Source organism: Choristoneura fumiferana, chromosome 16, assembly GCF_025370935.1.
Source record: "Choristoneura fumiferana chromosome 16, NRCan_CFum_1, whole genome shotgun sequence".
In the NCBI taxonomy this organism is placed as follows: Eukaryota; Metazoa; Arthropoda; class Insecta; order Lepidoptera; family Tortricidae; genus Choristoneura; species Choristoneura fumiferana.
The window spans coordinates 15,495,989-15,508,158 of NC_133487.1; the positions used below are offsets into that span (position 1 = coordinate 15,495,989).

At 35.0% G+C, this 12,170-nt stretch overlaps 2 protein-coding genes and 1 long non-coding RNA gene across 3 annotated transcripts; 1 reads left to right on the forward strand and 2 right to left on the reverse strand.

The window, feature by feature from the left end:
• Positions 1-5: 5 nt before the first annotated feature.
• LOC141436487 (uncharacterized) lies at positions 6-5,565 on the reverse strand. Its single transcript, XM_074099490.1, has 2 exons — positions 3,077-5,565; positions 6-411 (listed from the first exon to the last, which is right to left on the reverse strand). The coding sequence occupies exon 1, from the start codon at positions 5,428-5,430 to the stop codon at positions 4,342-4,344; it is 1,089 nt and encodes a 362-aa protein (XP_073955591.1). The 5' UTR covers positions 5,431-5,565; the 3' UTR covers positions 6-411; positions 3,077-4,341.
• Positions 405-1,227, forward strand: LOC141436489 (uncharacterized). Its single transcript, XR_012452312.1, has 2 exons — positions 405-911; positions 1,012-1,227. It is a non-coding gene; the product is annotated as an uncharacterized lncRNA (long non-coding RNA).
• A 2,095-nt stretch (positions 5,566-7,660) lies between the features above and the next one.
• On the reverse strand, positions 7,661-9,829 carry LOC141436488 (U6 snRNA-associated Sm-like protein LSm1). The gene is made up of 3 exons (XM_074099491.1): positions 9,641-9,829; positions 9,380-9,564; positions 7,661-7,913 (listed from the first exon to the last, which is right to left on the reverse strand). Exons 1-3 carry the CDS (start codon positions 9,702-9,704, stop codon positions 7,740-7,742), a joined length of 423 nt encoding a protein of 140 aa, XP_073955592.1. The 5' UTR covers positions 9,705-9,829; the 3' UTR covers positions 7,661-7,739.
• Positions 9,830-12,170: the final 2,341 nt, after the last annotated feature.

Consider the following 12,170-nt stretch of genomic DNA (forward strand, 5'->3'; position numbering starts at 1 on the left):
TCATTTTTTTTTTTTTTTTTTTTTTAATTCGTCCGTTCGGACAGGCTAAAGTCAGGGACCATATCGCCTCGTCATCAGTTAATACTTATAATTTATTTCAACTTCTATATATTATTTCCATGTCAATTTAATAAAATTTCTTCAATATTTTTCTTTCCCAACGTTGTCATATCCAATAAAACTTCTTCAGTATTTCTTTCAATGTTGTCATATCCAATTAAACTTCTTTAGTATTCTTTCTATATTGTCTTATCCAGTTAAACTTCTTCAGTGTTTGCTTTCTATGTTGTCACATCCAATAAAACTTCTTCAGTTATAGTCAAGTCCGGTGTATAAATATTCAATCCAGAAAATACAAGATAATTATTTAAAACTTCTATGTAACCTACATAGATGATCCTTTAAAAATCCCTGTAAGGAAATAGTCTGACAGCTCTGATTTGACGCCTGTCAGTTGATTTACCAATTACTTAAACTAACCTACACTCACTGAAACGATAGAAAATTAGGAATATACAAAGAATGAAGCAATATTATAACTTTGTACATTAATGAAACAAATTATATTTCTTTTACTGTTGATACAATGAAGTTGTACAGTGGTTCATATGTAGAATGATTCTTTAACAGCTCTTGAACAGAGAGCGGGACCAGATGTGGTTCTCCGTAAATGCGGATTAATTCGTCCATCAGCACAAGGCGCTGAATGCCGAAAGACGAACAATGATAGACTATATGATCTATGGTTTGATCCTCATTTGACTGACACAATTCACAACGAGGATCACTTATAATTTTCATACGATGCAAATGATGATTGAGGCGAAAATGACCTAACCTAAGACGACAGATTGTGCTGTAAAAGCTTATATTACGATAGATATTACCTTTACGTAACCAAGATACAGATTGTAAGTTTACATTTAAGGCAGCATACCAAGAACCCTTGTTTTCTACTTGCACAACATGATCCCATTGTTTTTTCCACTGAACATACATTCTTTGTTTCAGTATTGGAATAGCATCAGTATATGGGAGTAGGACATCAAAACTAACATCAATAGATGGAGGAGAGTTTGCAATTGACTGAGCCAAGAAATCTACATTTTCGTTACCAGATACGCCTATATGTGAAGGAGTCCACATGAATTCGATAACAAATTTGTTTTTTAAGTGAAGCTCAGACCAAAGATCTTTAATTAGGAAAATTAAATAATTTGTATTAGATTTTACTTTATTATTTTTTATAGCTTTTAATACACTCATACTATCACTGACAATTACCCATTTACATGCCTCTTTTTGCCTTGATATGTGCTTCAGTGCACAAAGAATAGCGAATGCCTCAGCTGTGAAAATACTAGCATGTTTGTCTATTTTGAAACCAAGACCCATTTTGTTTTCGGAGTTGTATATAGCTGAAGATACACTAGACTCATTCTTAGATCCATCTGTATAAATGAATTTAAACCATTCCATGAAGCTAATTTCTCATATACTTGTTCCTTTCTGGAGAGACCATTATCAATCACAACATTTATAGGACTAAATTTACTTTCATAAGGCCCATCGAAACAAGGTAAGTGGTTATTGCTTTTATGTATACTAATTTGATTTAAAAAACTGCTAAATTCAGATAGGCCCTGCAAAACATAAAAAGATTTTGGAAAGGCAATAGATTAATATTCAAGAGTTCTTTTAAAAGGTGGTTGTCATATTCAGCATGTAGTTTTACAATAAATCTTTCCTTCAAATATGCAAGTCTTATTGTTACTGGAGGGAGATTACACTCTACTTGTAATGAAACAATAGGAGTGGTTTTAAATGCTCCAGTCACAACGCGCATGCACTTATTTTGAATTTTTTCTAAACTCTCTATAATTTTATGGTCTGAAGCAAAACACATAAACCCATATTCAAAATGACTGCGAACTAAAGATTTATAAAGCATAAGTAATATTTTGGGGTCAGCCCCCCATTTTGTACCACGCAATGACTTAAGGATATTAAAAGCTTTATTGGCTTTGACTTCTAAATGCTCAGCATATTTTTTCCAGGATAAATTGTGACAAAATATGACACCCAAAAACTTGGTATCTGTGACTATTGGCAGAGGTGTATTATTATACAATAAAGAGGGCAAAGTAGCTTTAGATTTTAGACCAAAAACGACAACTTTAGACTTAGATGGATTAACTGCGAGATTTAAATAAGAGAGGTAATTATGGAGTTTTGTTAATGCTAAGTTTAAGTTATTTATTATTGTGTTAGAATTATTTCCAGATAAATATACAACAAGGTCATCGGCAAATTGTAAATTTTTGATATTAGGACCCATTACCAAATTTAAGCGACGTATATACAGAATGAAGATCAGAGGGGATAAAATTCCACCCTGACAAACTCCTATGGAAGATAGTCGAGGACCAAACAATTCACCATCATACTTCACAAACACTTTTCTACAAGATAGAAATTTTTGAATCCACTGTACAACTTTAAGTGGAATACATATATTTAACAGTTCTGTACATAAAATATCAATATTTACATTGTTAAAAGCACCAGTAATATCAAAAAACACTGAAATAAGTTTGTTGTTATTTTTGATGCTTTTCAGTATATCTAAATGAAACAAAGATATGCTTTCACGTGCTGAACGACCTCTACGAAAACCATACTGATTGTTTGGAAGCAATCCATTATGTTCTACATAATATTCAAGACGCTGCTTAAGTAATTGTTCAAAGACTTTTCCTGCGCATGATGTCAATGTTATAGGACGATAAGAGTCTGGATTAAACCTAGGTTTGTCAGATTTTAATATAGGAATGATGCAATCAGTTGTCCATTCAGGTGGTATGTCGTTTTTTGTCCAAAGTGCATTGTAAATATTTAGTAAAATAATCAGACAACTCTCTGGCAGTTTCTTGAACATCATATATGGAATTCCATCTAAACCAAACGAAGTATCCCTGCGTGAATATATTGCAGATTTCAATTCTTCAAGGGTAAATAAGTTTATGATATAATCATTGTGCGGGCTGGAAGGGGATTCAAGAGACAAACTACTTACATTTTCCACACTATCAGGAGTATATTTTTGCAAGAAATCTAGAATCCATTCATGATTACTATTAGAGTGTCGAGGAACATAAGTTTTATTGAATTTGCGCATGAAGCGCCAAATTACTGACAATGGAGTAAACCGATTAAAAGAAGTGCAAAGATCAGCCCAAGAATTTTGTCTTTCTGTTTTAATAACAAGTTTTTTCTTAGCTTGGAGTTTCTTAAATTCTAGGTAATTTTCTAAAGTAAAATTTTGTTTAAAATTGATGTACGCCTGTTTGGAGTTTTGAACAGCTGTGGAACATTTATCATTCCACCATGGAAGATTAGATTTTTTCTTAGATTTTCTAACAGTACAAAAACGATTAGGACTATTTGTCATGGGACTGGGACCTTTATGATTCGGTATGGACTCTGTGACAGCACACATTAGGATATTCGTGAACAAATTGTAGGCCTCAAGAGGCGTGTAAGAGTCGAACTGAAAGTTATTTAACTTACACTCCACCTTCTCGGCATACATTTGCCAATTCACCATTTTAAAATTGGGGTGAGTGGGCAAATGTACTCCATTTACGTTATTATTTACAAAATTATTTACATTGTTATTTAGAACCAAATTGATTATTCCAGGTAGATGATAACTACCCAGAGGATCGTCGTGGACTGACCAAGTACAAAGAGGAGCCAACGATGGAGAAACTATGGCTAGATCCAACGCATTAGGACGCCAAGTCATAGAGCCCACAGTAGTGGGTGTACCATCATTTAAAAGTACCAGAAAATTATCATCAACAACATCTAACACAGTACGACCACGTGATGAAGTAGAACAACAACCCCAAGACGTGTGATGAGCATTAAAGTCTCCTGCGATTATCATGGGTTCGGGTATAGATTTAATGAAATTTTCAAATTTTGTTTTTTCAAAAACTGGGTTGCAATTTGTAGGGCTATAAAAGCTTACTATACTAATTTGTTTACTATTAACAGATATTTGTATACAAATATTTTGAAGAGAGTCATCAAAAAATGTGTTAATTTTGTTATATGCAATACTATTATGTATCAGAATACATACACCATTATGTTTGTTACCACAATCATTGCGCTCTATGTTAAACCCAGGGACCTTTAGCCTCAGATGAGGCTTTAACCAGGTTTCGCAAATGATCGCAATATCTATATATTCTTGATATAAAAAGTTTGTAAATTCGTGCCTATTGTGGAGTATACTCTGAGCGTTCCAATGTACGATTTTGAGGGCGTTCATTATGCTTTAGATTGAGCGTTCCCTCTTATCGTACCTTGGAACGCTGCACGTATTGTTTCTGTATTTATAGGCGATTCGTTTTTATTAGCTACTAGCTTTATGATCACTTGCGTGATCATATTTAAAAATGATTGAGATTTAAGCATATTCTCTAAGTAGGTTTCAGCTGTCCTAGCAGCTAGTTGGGGGAAAGACTTTTCATTAAATAGATCGGCATAGGCTGCAGTTCGGGATTTGATTTTGTTTTCTTCTATTTTGTTTTTTTTAATAGGACAAGACGCGGAAATTGCAATATGTTTACCCTTGCAGTTGGCGCAAACTGGATTTTGTTTGTCGGCGCCACAGGCCTTATAATTGTGATTTTCGGAACAGATAGAACAAACCTCATTATTTTTGCAAAATTTAGCAATATGTCCAAACTGTTGGCACTTTAAGCATTGCTTAACTGGAGGGACATATTGCGTCACCTCGTGTCTCCATGAGTCCAGGTACACGTACTCAGGCAGCTGGGTAGAGGCAAACGTTACTGCGACAGTCTGCGTGGGAATATACGCGACCTCGCCCCCATCTGCCCTCACCCTGCGCATGAATCGCCGCACCTGGATGACGTTTCGTGAGCTGCCGATCATTGCGAATATATTTTTATTCGATAAACCAACTGGGACAGATTTTACAACTCCAGTAACTTCTGTGTCTGCTGCGGGGATTGAGGCGTTAAGCCCCAATTCGTCTAGGAATTTATTGTGACCTAAAAACGTGTTGGCATTGTTTGACAAATCGAATGTTATAGCCACTTTATATTTATTCATAGGCCTCAGATGTAGCACTCCCGATATGGCGTATTTTCTTATGGCCTGGGACAAGTTTACTTTATCGCCATCCGAAAACGGCTTGTCGGCGCATTGGTGTGTGAGGAACACAACGAAGTCTCGCCTCTGTGAATTTTCTGGATATTTACGAGAATAATTTGTTACCTTGTACGGCCTGTACTTATCTGCATCGTTTTCATAATCGGAGTCCTCGGCGGAGGACCCTCTGTCTTCAGCACCTTCTTTTTTTTTCCGTTTTTTAGATTTCTCCCGTCCCATTATAGCTTATGTAATATTTACACACTTATCCGTAAGTATGTACAGATATTTACACCTAAAAATATACAATATATACAGAATTATTAATAATTATAAATATTTCTTTTGGAAATTCGCGCCTTTCCCTCTCGAAGGTTCCCGCCTTTTTTTTTCGTCATTGTTTTCGTTTGTTTTTCATTGTTTTCACGTTACGTCAAGTTTGTCACAACGGCTAAATGTACGTTCCGAACTAAAATTAAGAACAGAAATTTTATGATTACTAAATACTAAGTCTATTTTACTTTTTATTTAATCAAAAAAATTAAACATAATGTTTTCCCTTTCTCTGATTCAATTTAAATTTCTAATGCCTTGAATATTCTAAATTAGGAGTGTACGTGATATAATCTGAATAAAGTTTTCGAACGGTTTCTGCGAACTATTCGAAGGCATTAAAATAAAACACTTCTAGCAAAAAGTGAAAAAAAATTCGTAAATAATGAAAAAACATCGTGAGGAAACCTGCACAACCTGCGAAGCAAATCAATGCGCTTTGTGTGAAGTTCCCAATCCGCACTGGGCCGCGTGGGAAGTACAGCGCCAAGCCCTCTCCTTCTGAGAGGCCTATGCCCCAGCAGGTGGGACTTATGTAGGGCTGGAAATGATGACTTAAATATTGCATCTGATTGCCATTGGTCAAATTGAGTGTCACATTTTGGTATTTATTGTAGAGTTGGGCCGAATGTGTGGTTTGAACCGAATACGAAACTTCGGCCGAACATTCGGTAAAATAAAAAAATTCGGACCGGCAGGTCATTAGTAAATTTGAAATACGAGCAGATAGATAAGAAGATACCTTTTAAATTTCATTGTTGAAAAACACCCTTTAATAATTAAAAAATATAAATGTGCAAACATGACAACATGTTTAGTTTGTGAAACTTGTGAACCAAAAAAAAGTTAATTGCTTATTAAATTTACGAATTATTGTAATCAAAAATGTTTATTAAAAGAATAGTACTTACTAAGTTTATTTCAATTTTGTTGCATATTTTACTGATATTGATAGACAAGTTTTCTATTAATTTCCGTCGAAATAAGTACAAGTAGGTTATTTTTTTTTTAAGTGCCGAATTTTTCGGCATTTAAAACCGAATTTCGGCCCATCCCTAATTTATTGTTTAAAATGGATTCCATCTCATGTGGGGGTAAGCTGGGAATAGAGCATGCAGATAGGTTTGGCTAGGCCTGGCTATCATCTGGGGGATTGATCGTGTTTTCTAAGCATATGGTAACTACGAAATTGGTGCAACTGGCTAAGGAGGAGTGGCGTTTCCAATGGCAGGAACTTTTTTAGTGCAGCATTGGTTGACAAAGGGCATTTGGTATGGTACCAATGCAGAATAAGGTATTAAGTTCGCCTGGTTTGATTGTGCCGGATGCCTTGTTTTCCAGGGGCCTTCGTGTGTCAGCACTAACGTTGTTCGATCAGGTCACAATTCCACTTAATGTTTTTTGGCATTTGATGGAGAGTTGTGGCAATGAAACCTTTGTGTATGGGATGTTAATAAGACTGAAGACCTTATTTTCACTTTCTTGTGGAATGTGATCAGAATAAGGAGACAAGAGCCCAGGTATTTGGATGGTATGGGCTTGTTGAACGTGGAGGTGTAAATGTTAATTCTCAGTCGAACCGCTTTTCAAGAAGAAGCGATGCGAATTTACAGATTCATTGGACGGGCCTTTGCATCCAGAGAAAGTGGTTTCAGTGCAAGGGAGAGTGTAATATTTGTCTGTAGGTGTGGTGTATATATCTGAGGCTCCCCATGAGGCTAACATAGTCACATTTGGTGTGGCTAAGCCTCGTTAAAATATTAGAAGGAAAAAAAAAAAAAAAAAAAAAAAAAAAAAAAAATTGTTTTGTCAGTTTTTTTTTATTAGACTGGATGGAAAACGAGCATGTGGGTCTCCTGATGGTAAGAGATCACCACCGCCCATAAACATCTGCAACACCAAGGGTATTGCAGACGCGTTGCCAACCTAGAGGCATAAGATGGGCTACCTCACCTCACGTGACAGTAATTTCACTGGCTGTCTTACTCTCCACGCCGAAAAACAACAGTGCAAGCACTGCTGCTTCACGGCAGGATTAGCAAGCAAGATGGTGGTAGCAATCCGGGCGGACCAATGCGGATCGGAGCGGATCAAATACAAATCAGCAAGATTGTTGTAAAAAATAAAACAAAGTAAATCTTAATTAAATAAAGATTGTATAATTAATTATGTTTTACAACAAGTCTTAATTAGTAGATATACTTAGGAATAGACATTTAAAACATATCATCATGTCCCATTTCCGCAAGCAAGTTCAATCCTCTTTCCTTCAGAGCTTTTGAAAGAAGTTTTTGTTGTTCTATCTTGGCATCTTGTTCTTTTCTTTGAGCGTCTAAAATATCATCTACAGATACTTCTGTTAATGGAAGACTTTCTTCTTTATCTTTGTCCTGCAAAAATAAGATACATATTTTTGAAAATTTACCAAGTTGAAAAAAAACACAATATTACACAGCAAAAGGATATAAAAAAAAGTTCCTAAACAAAATGTATTGGTGGAATATAAAAACTGTTTAGGCAATCTGCAAGTTTTCGTGATCTACAGGTAATTAACAACATAACTCTTACTAAGTCATCTGCTGATTCAGCATTCAGTTGTGTCAATCTGTTACGGAAATGAAATTAAATGAAATTTGTTTATTGCAAATATTGAGATTTACTATTACTAATAACAAAATACTCTAATATACATCAATTTATTTAGTTCCATCATTATAAAGACCTTTTGCAACAAAAATGTCTGTTTGATAAAATATATTATTATTAAATAATTAATAAATAAATTGTCAATTATTAAATTATCAATTACTAAATTATCACTTATTAAGTTATTAAATAATCAATTATTAGATTATTAATTATTTACATATTATCCAAGAATTCCTTGAGAGAGTAATAACATTTCTTGTAAAGTAAACAGTTGTTTTGAAGGAAGTCAATGGGAGTACTTTTATGGACACCGGTAAATTATTATAAAGTCTTATGCACTGTACAAAACTATATTTCTATTCTCATTTTGTATTTTTCTTATATGGTGTATTGTATACGGACTGTGGTATTTTAAGATTTCCGAAGTAGTATATTAATTTATGATAACTAAATAATAACCTCTAATTAATGCTAATAAACAGCAATCAGAATAAGCAGTCTTTCCGAACTCTGTAGGAAGACAATAAATGGGGTTACTTGTAAAATCTATCCATATTACTTCTTGCCTCAAAGTGAATAATTGATTTTGATTTTTGATTTGCTAATATCGACTTACTGATTCCAATATAGTATATAACTCACTACATTAAAAAAATGACACTTCGTCAATTTCTCCTTTCAAGCGTTGATATAATTAAACATGAATTAATAAAACCTGTTACATATTTATTTACACAATTATAATTTAGAAAGAGTAATTCCGAAAAGTGTCTTGTCGGTCAATAACACCATAAATTAGTGAACTAAACAGAAGGCCTCTTTTATTCTATGTAACTTCTTCAAATCAACTGTCCCAGGGCCAGATTTAGAGGTTTGCAGAAGAGGAGTGGGAACCCCCTTGCCTACAATATTTTTTCTAAATAAAATGAACAGTTTAATTATGTTTGTACAAATTACTATCCTCCTAACACGCAAGTCAAATTTTTGTTTTAGGACTTTGGGTGTCAGAAGGATATAGGTAAAGGTAAACGGAGACAATTTTTTTTTTTAAATTGTATACTGTTTGGAATTTGAAAAAAAAAAACGAAGTTTCTATTGGAGCCCTAAGATTCTAATTCTAAGATTCTAAATTGGGCCCTGAACTTCTTTGGTCTGCTACTAAGCAGCTGAAAGGAGACTAATTAAAATTTAAAACACCTGTACTTACTATTTCGCCAAGAAGTACTACATTTTCGCCTCGAACGATGAAAATGCCTCTGGGGATATCCCCATACTCTTTACCTACATGAATCCTTTCTATGGTCTTGTGGAGCACTAAATTCGCGAACTGGTCCACACAGCGAAGATATCCGATCAATGTGCGCCCATCTCGCAGCAGAACCATTAGTTTCTCTTCATGAAACAATAAAAAATGCACATGAAAACATGTAAAAGTAACACGCACATAACAATTGTTAAGGGAACGTACTGTCTAATTCGTCTAATAAATGAGCGGTGCCTGCCAAGGGGTTGACGTTATTAGACATGTTCATGATCAGTTATTTTATTACTTATGTTAATTTAAATTTCTCATGAAACTATTATTTTAGAGTACTTTGCCGTCCTCTGAACCTGAAACCGAAACTGACTGGCTGGACAGTCCGGTCCGGTCTCAGAAAGAAATGTCACAGAACGACAGTGACAGTTCTGGGGCGTATTTTGTTTAAAAAAAATCAATCCCCGCCCAATCCCCATCTAGTTCGATCATTTTTATTTTATATTAGTCACCGACACAGACCAGATGTAGGTAGGTGGTACCTATAGATTTCTACTTTATAGATTTTTACTTACAAGACGAAACAGCATGTTGCGGATAATGATTTATAATATTAGGTAAGTTAAGTACTCATTTATTATTTATCTATGCTCGCGCGAGCAGAGCGGTGGCGCGTAGCCGCGTACTGTGCGTGTTGCGGCAGCTGCCGAGTAGCGTGCTCCTGAGAAGAAGGGCTACGAAACAGCCCGAAACATGTCGAGCTAAACTCGGTTTAAGAAGTGAGTTATCCTTTCCAATATCGTTTAATATGAGTGAGTCTCACTGTAGTTTCATGTTCAAAAGATTATACAATATGTATTAATTTAAACATTGTAACTTCATTTTGTAATTTCATTTGTTACTGCTAAATAATGTAGTCAGTTATATTGAAAACATTAGAAACAAACCACACATGAACAATGGGCTACTTACTACGAAATTCGATAAGTAATTGAAGTACGTATCGTATTATCACTCACTCTCATATTAAATAATATTATTATTAGCGTCTACGGGACTGCACGATACGAACTTCGATCTTCGTAGTAGTCCTACAGACAAATTTTAAATCACCGACGATCGAGCCGAGCGATACTTTAATTTTACGAATTTCGGCTCTCTTCTGTAGTTAAATCACAAAAACGCTTTAAGCAATAGAGCACGGAGCACGTTGGATTTTTTATATTATTATTGTTATTTTTGTTTTCGTTTCAAATTATTAAAATCAGGATAATTTTTTATATTATTATTTTATTACCACTAAATTCGTAATTTTTAAAAGTATTTTGATAGTGGAATATTTTTATGAATAAAGATGTGTTTGAATTTATATTTGATATTGACTAATAAATAACTTCTATATTCGGCTCAAAACATTGCAATCAAATCATGTGTGTTAAACTGTGTCTCGATCAGACCCAATGGCGACACACAATTTTGACAGAACTGCATTGCAGCTGGCTGGCTGTCATGCAAGTCTTGCAGCATTTTTGAGCACGGTTTTTATTTTCAGTGGCATACCTACTGAATAAGCGCAACGTCTGAAGTGTGTTGATATGTTATACTGTGTCCACCGAGTAGCGACAACTTTGCAAATAAGACGCAGCAACATCTAAAATGGAGCAAGACGATGAACTCAAATCCGGTTGTTTGTTGTTTCCTCCAGCCGGAGGGAATGTGTTTTGTAAATTGCCTAAAAAGGTAAAAATATTATGATTTTTTACTAAAAAAGCATTCAGGTGTTGCGATATGTGTTACGATAGAATGAATCACGCGGAACCAAATAGCACGCGATTTACGTTACGACACAGTTCAGTTAGGTGTGAGTCACAGGTTGGAGTTAGCAATGTGCCATTATAGTTTGTACTTCCGATTGCCTGCTACATTACTAGAAATTATTAATTCACATGTTTAACGTATTTCCTTTTCCTCATATGTTTTACCTGATTAGAAATAATGATTAATTATTCTGAACCCTTTATTTTTATTATGAACGCCTTATAATAACGTTTTTATGAAGGTACCCTTGACCATTGGGGAAATTGAATTCTGTGGTTTTTGGCCTGCTTTTACTCACATTAACTGTTACTCATCAAGCTGTAGTTTAGACTTTTGCCTTAATATACATTTTTTGTATTTTCAGAAAAATTGGCAACAGAAATACTGCATACTGCTAAACTCCAGCAAGCAGGGTATAGAGCGTTTGGAAATATATGACAACAAAGATGATTTGAACACTGGCGCTATCCCTAAAATAATAACCCTTGAGAACTGTATAAAATAATCATTCTAGTCCAAACATTATAACTGTACTTACTAAGTCACACACTCAGCAGTTTTGTGCGCATTCAGAACCTGAAACCTTGGAGTGGGTGAAGGCTCTACAGTCTGTAGCATTTAAGGGGCGAGATGTAAGCCCTGTCCGATGTGATGAAGACAATGACTTATATTGTTCATCAGGGGAAGGTGTTTTTTCAGTCAAAATGAGCCCCTCTGAAGCTTCAACAAGGTGCGGCCTGGAGCCTATACGATATTTGCTACTCCTCAAACCACAGCCATCGAATTAAGAGACTTAAATGACAATAAACTGTATGCCACTTGGCCGTATAGATATATACGACGTTATGGGTACAGACAGGGCAATTCACATTTGAAGCAGGCAGGAAATGTGACACAGGTGAAGGTATCTTCCATTTAGAACACC

What these genes read in the sequence shown, in the direction of transcription:
- LOC141436487 (XM_074099490.1), bottom strand. Translation starts at nt 5,430, where the DNA reads ATGGGACGGGAGAAATCTAAAAAACGGAAAAAAAAAGAAGGTGCTGAA.
- LOC141436488 (XM_074099491.1), bottom strand. Translation starts at nt 9,704, where the DNA reads ATGAACATGTCTAATAACGTCAACCCCTTGGCAGGCACCGCTCATTTA. An exon ending in TTTATTAGACGAATTAGACA is followed by an intron (nt 9,565 to 9,640) that starts GTACGTTCCCTT and finishes TGTTTCATGAAG; the next exon opens with AGAAACTAATGGTTCTGCTG. An exon ending in TAGTACTTCTTGGCGAAATA is followed by an intron (nt 7,914 to 9,379) that starts GTAAGTACAGGT and finishes TTATTTTTGCAG; the next exon opens with GACAAAGATAAAGAAGAAAG.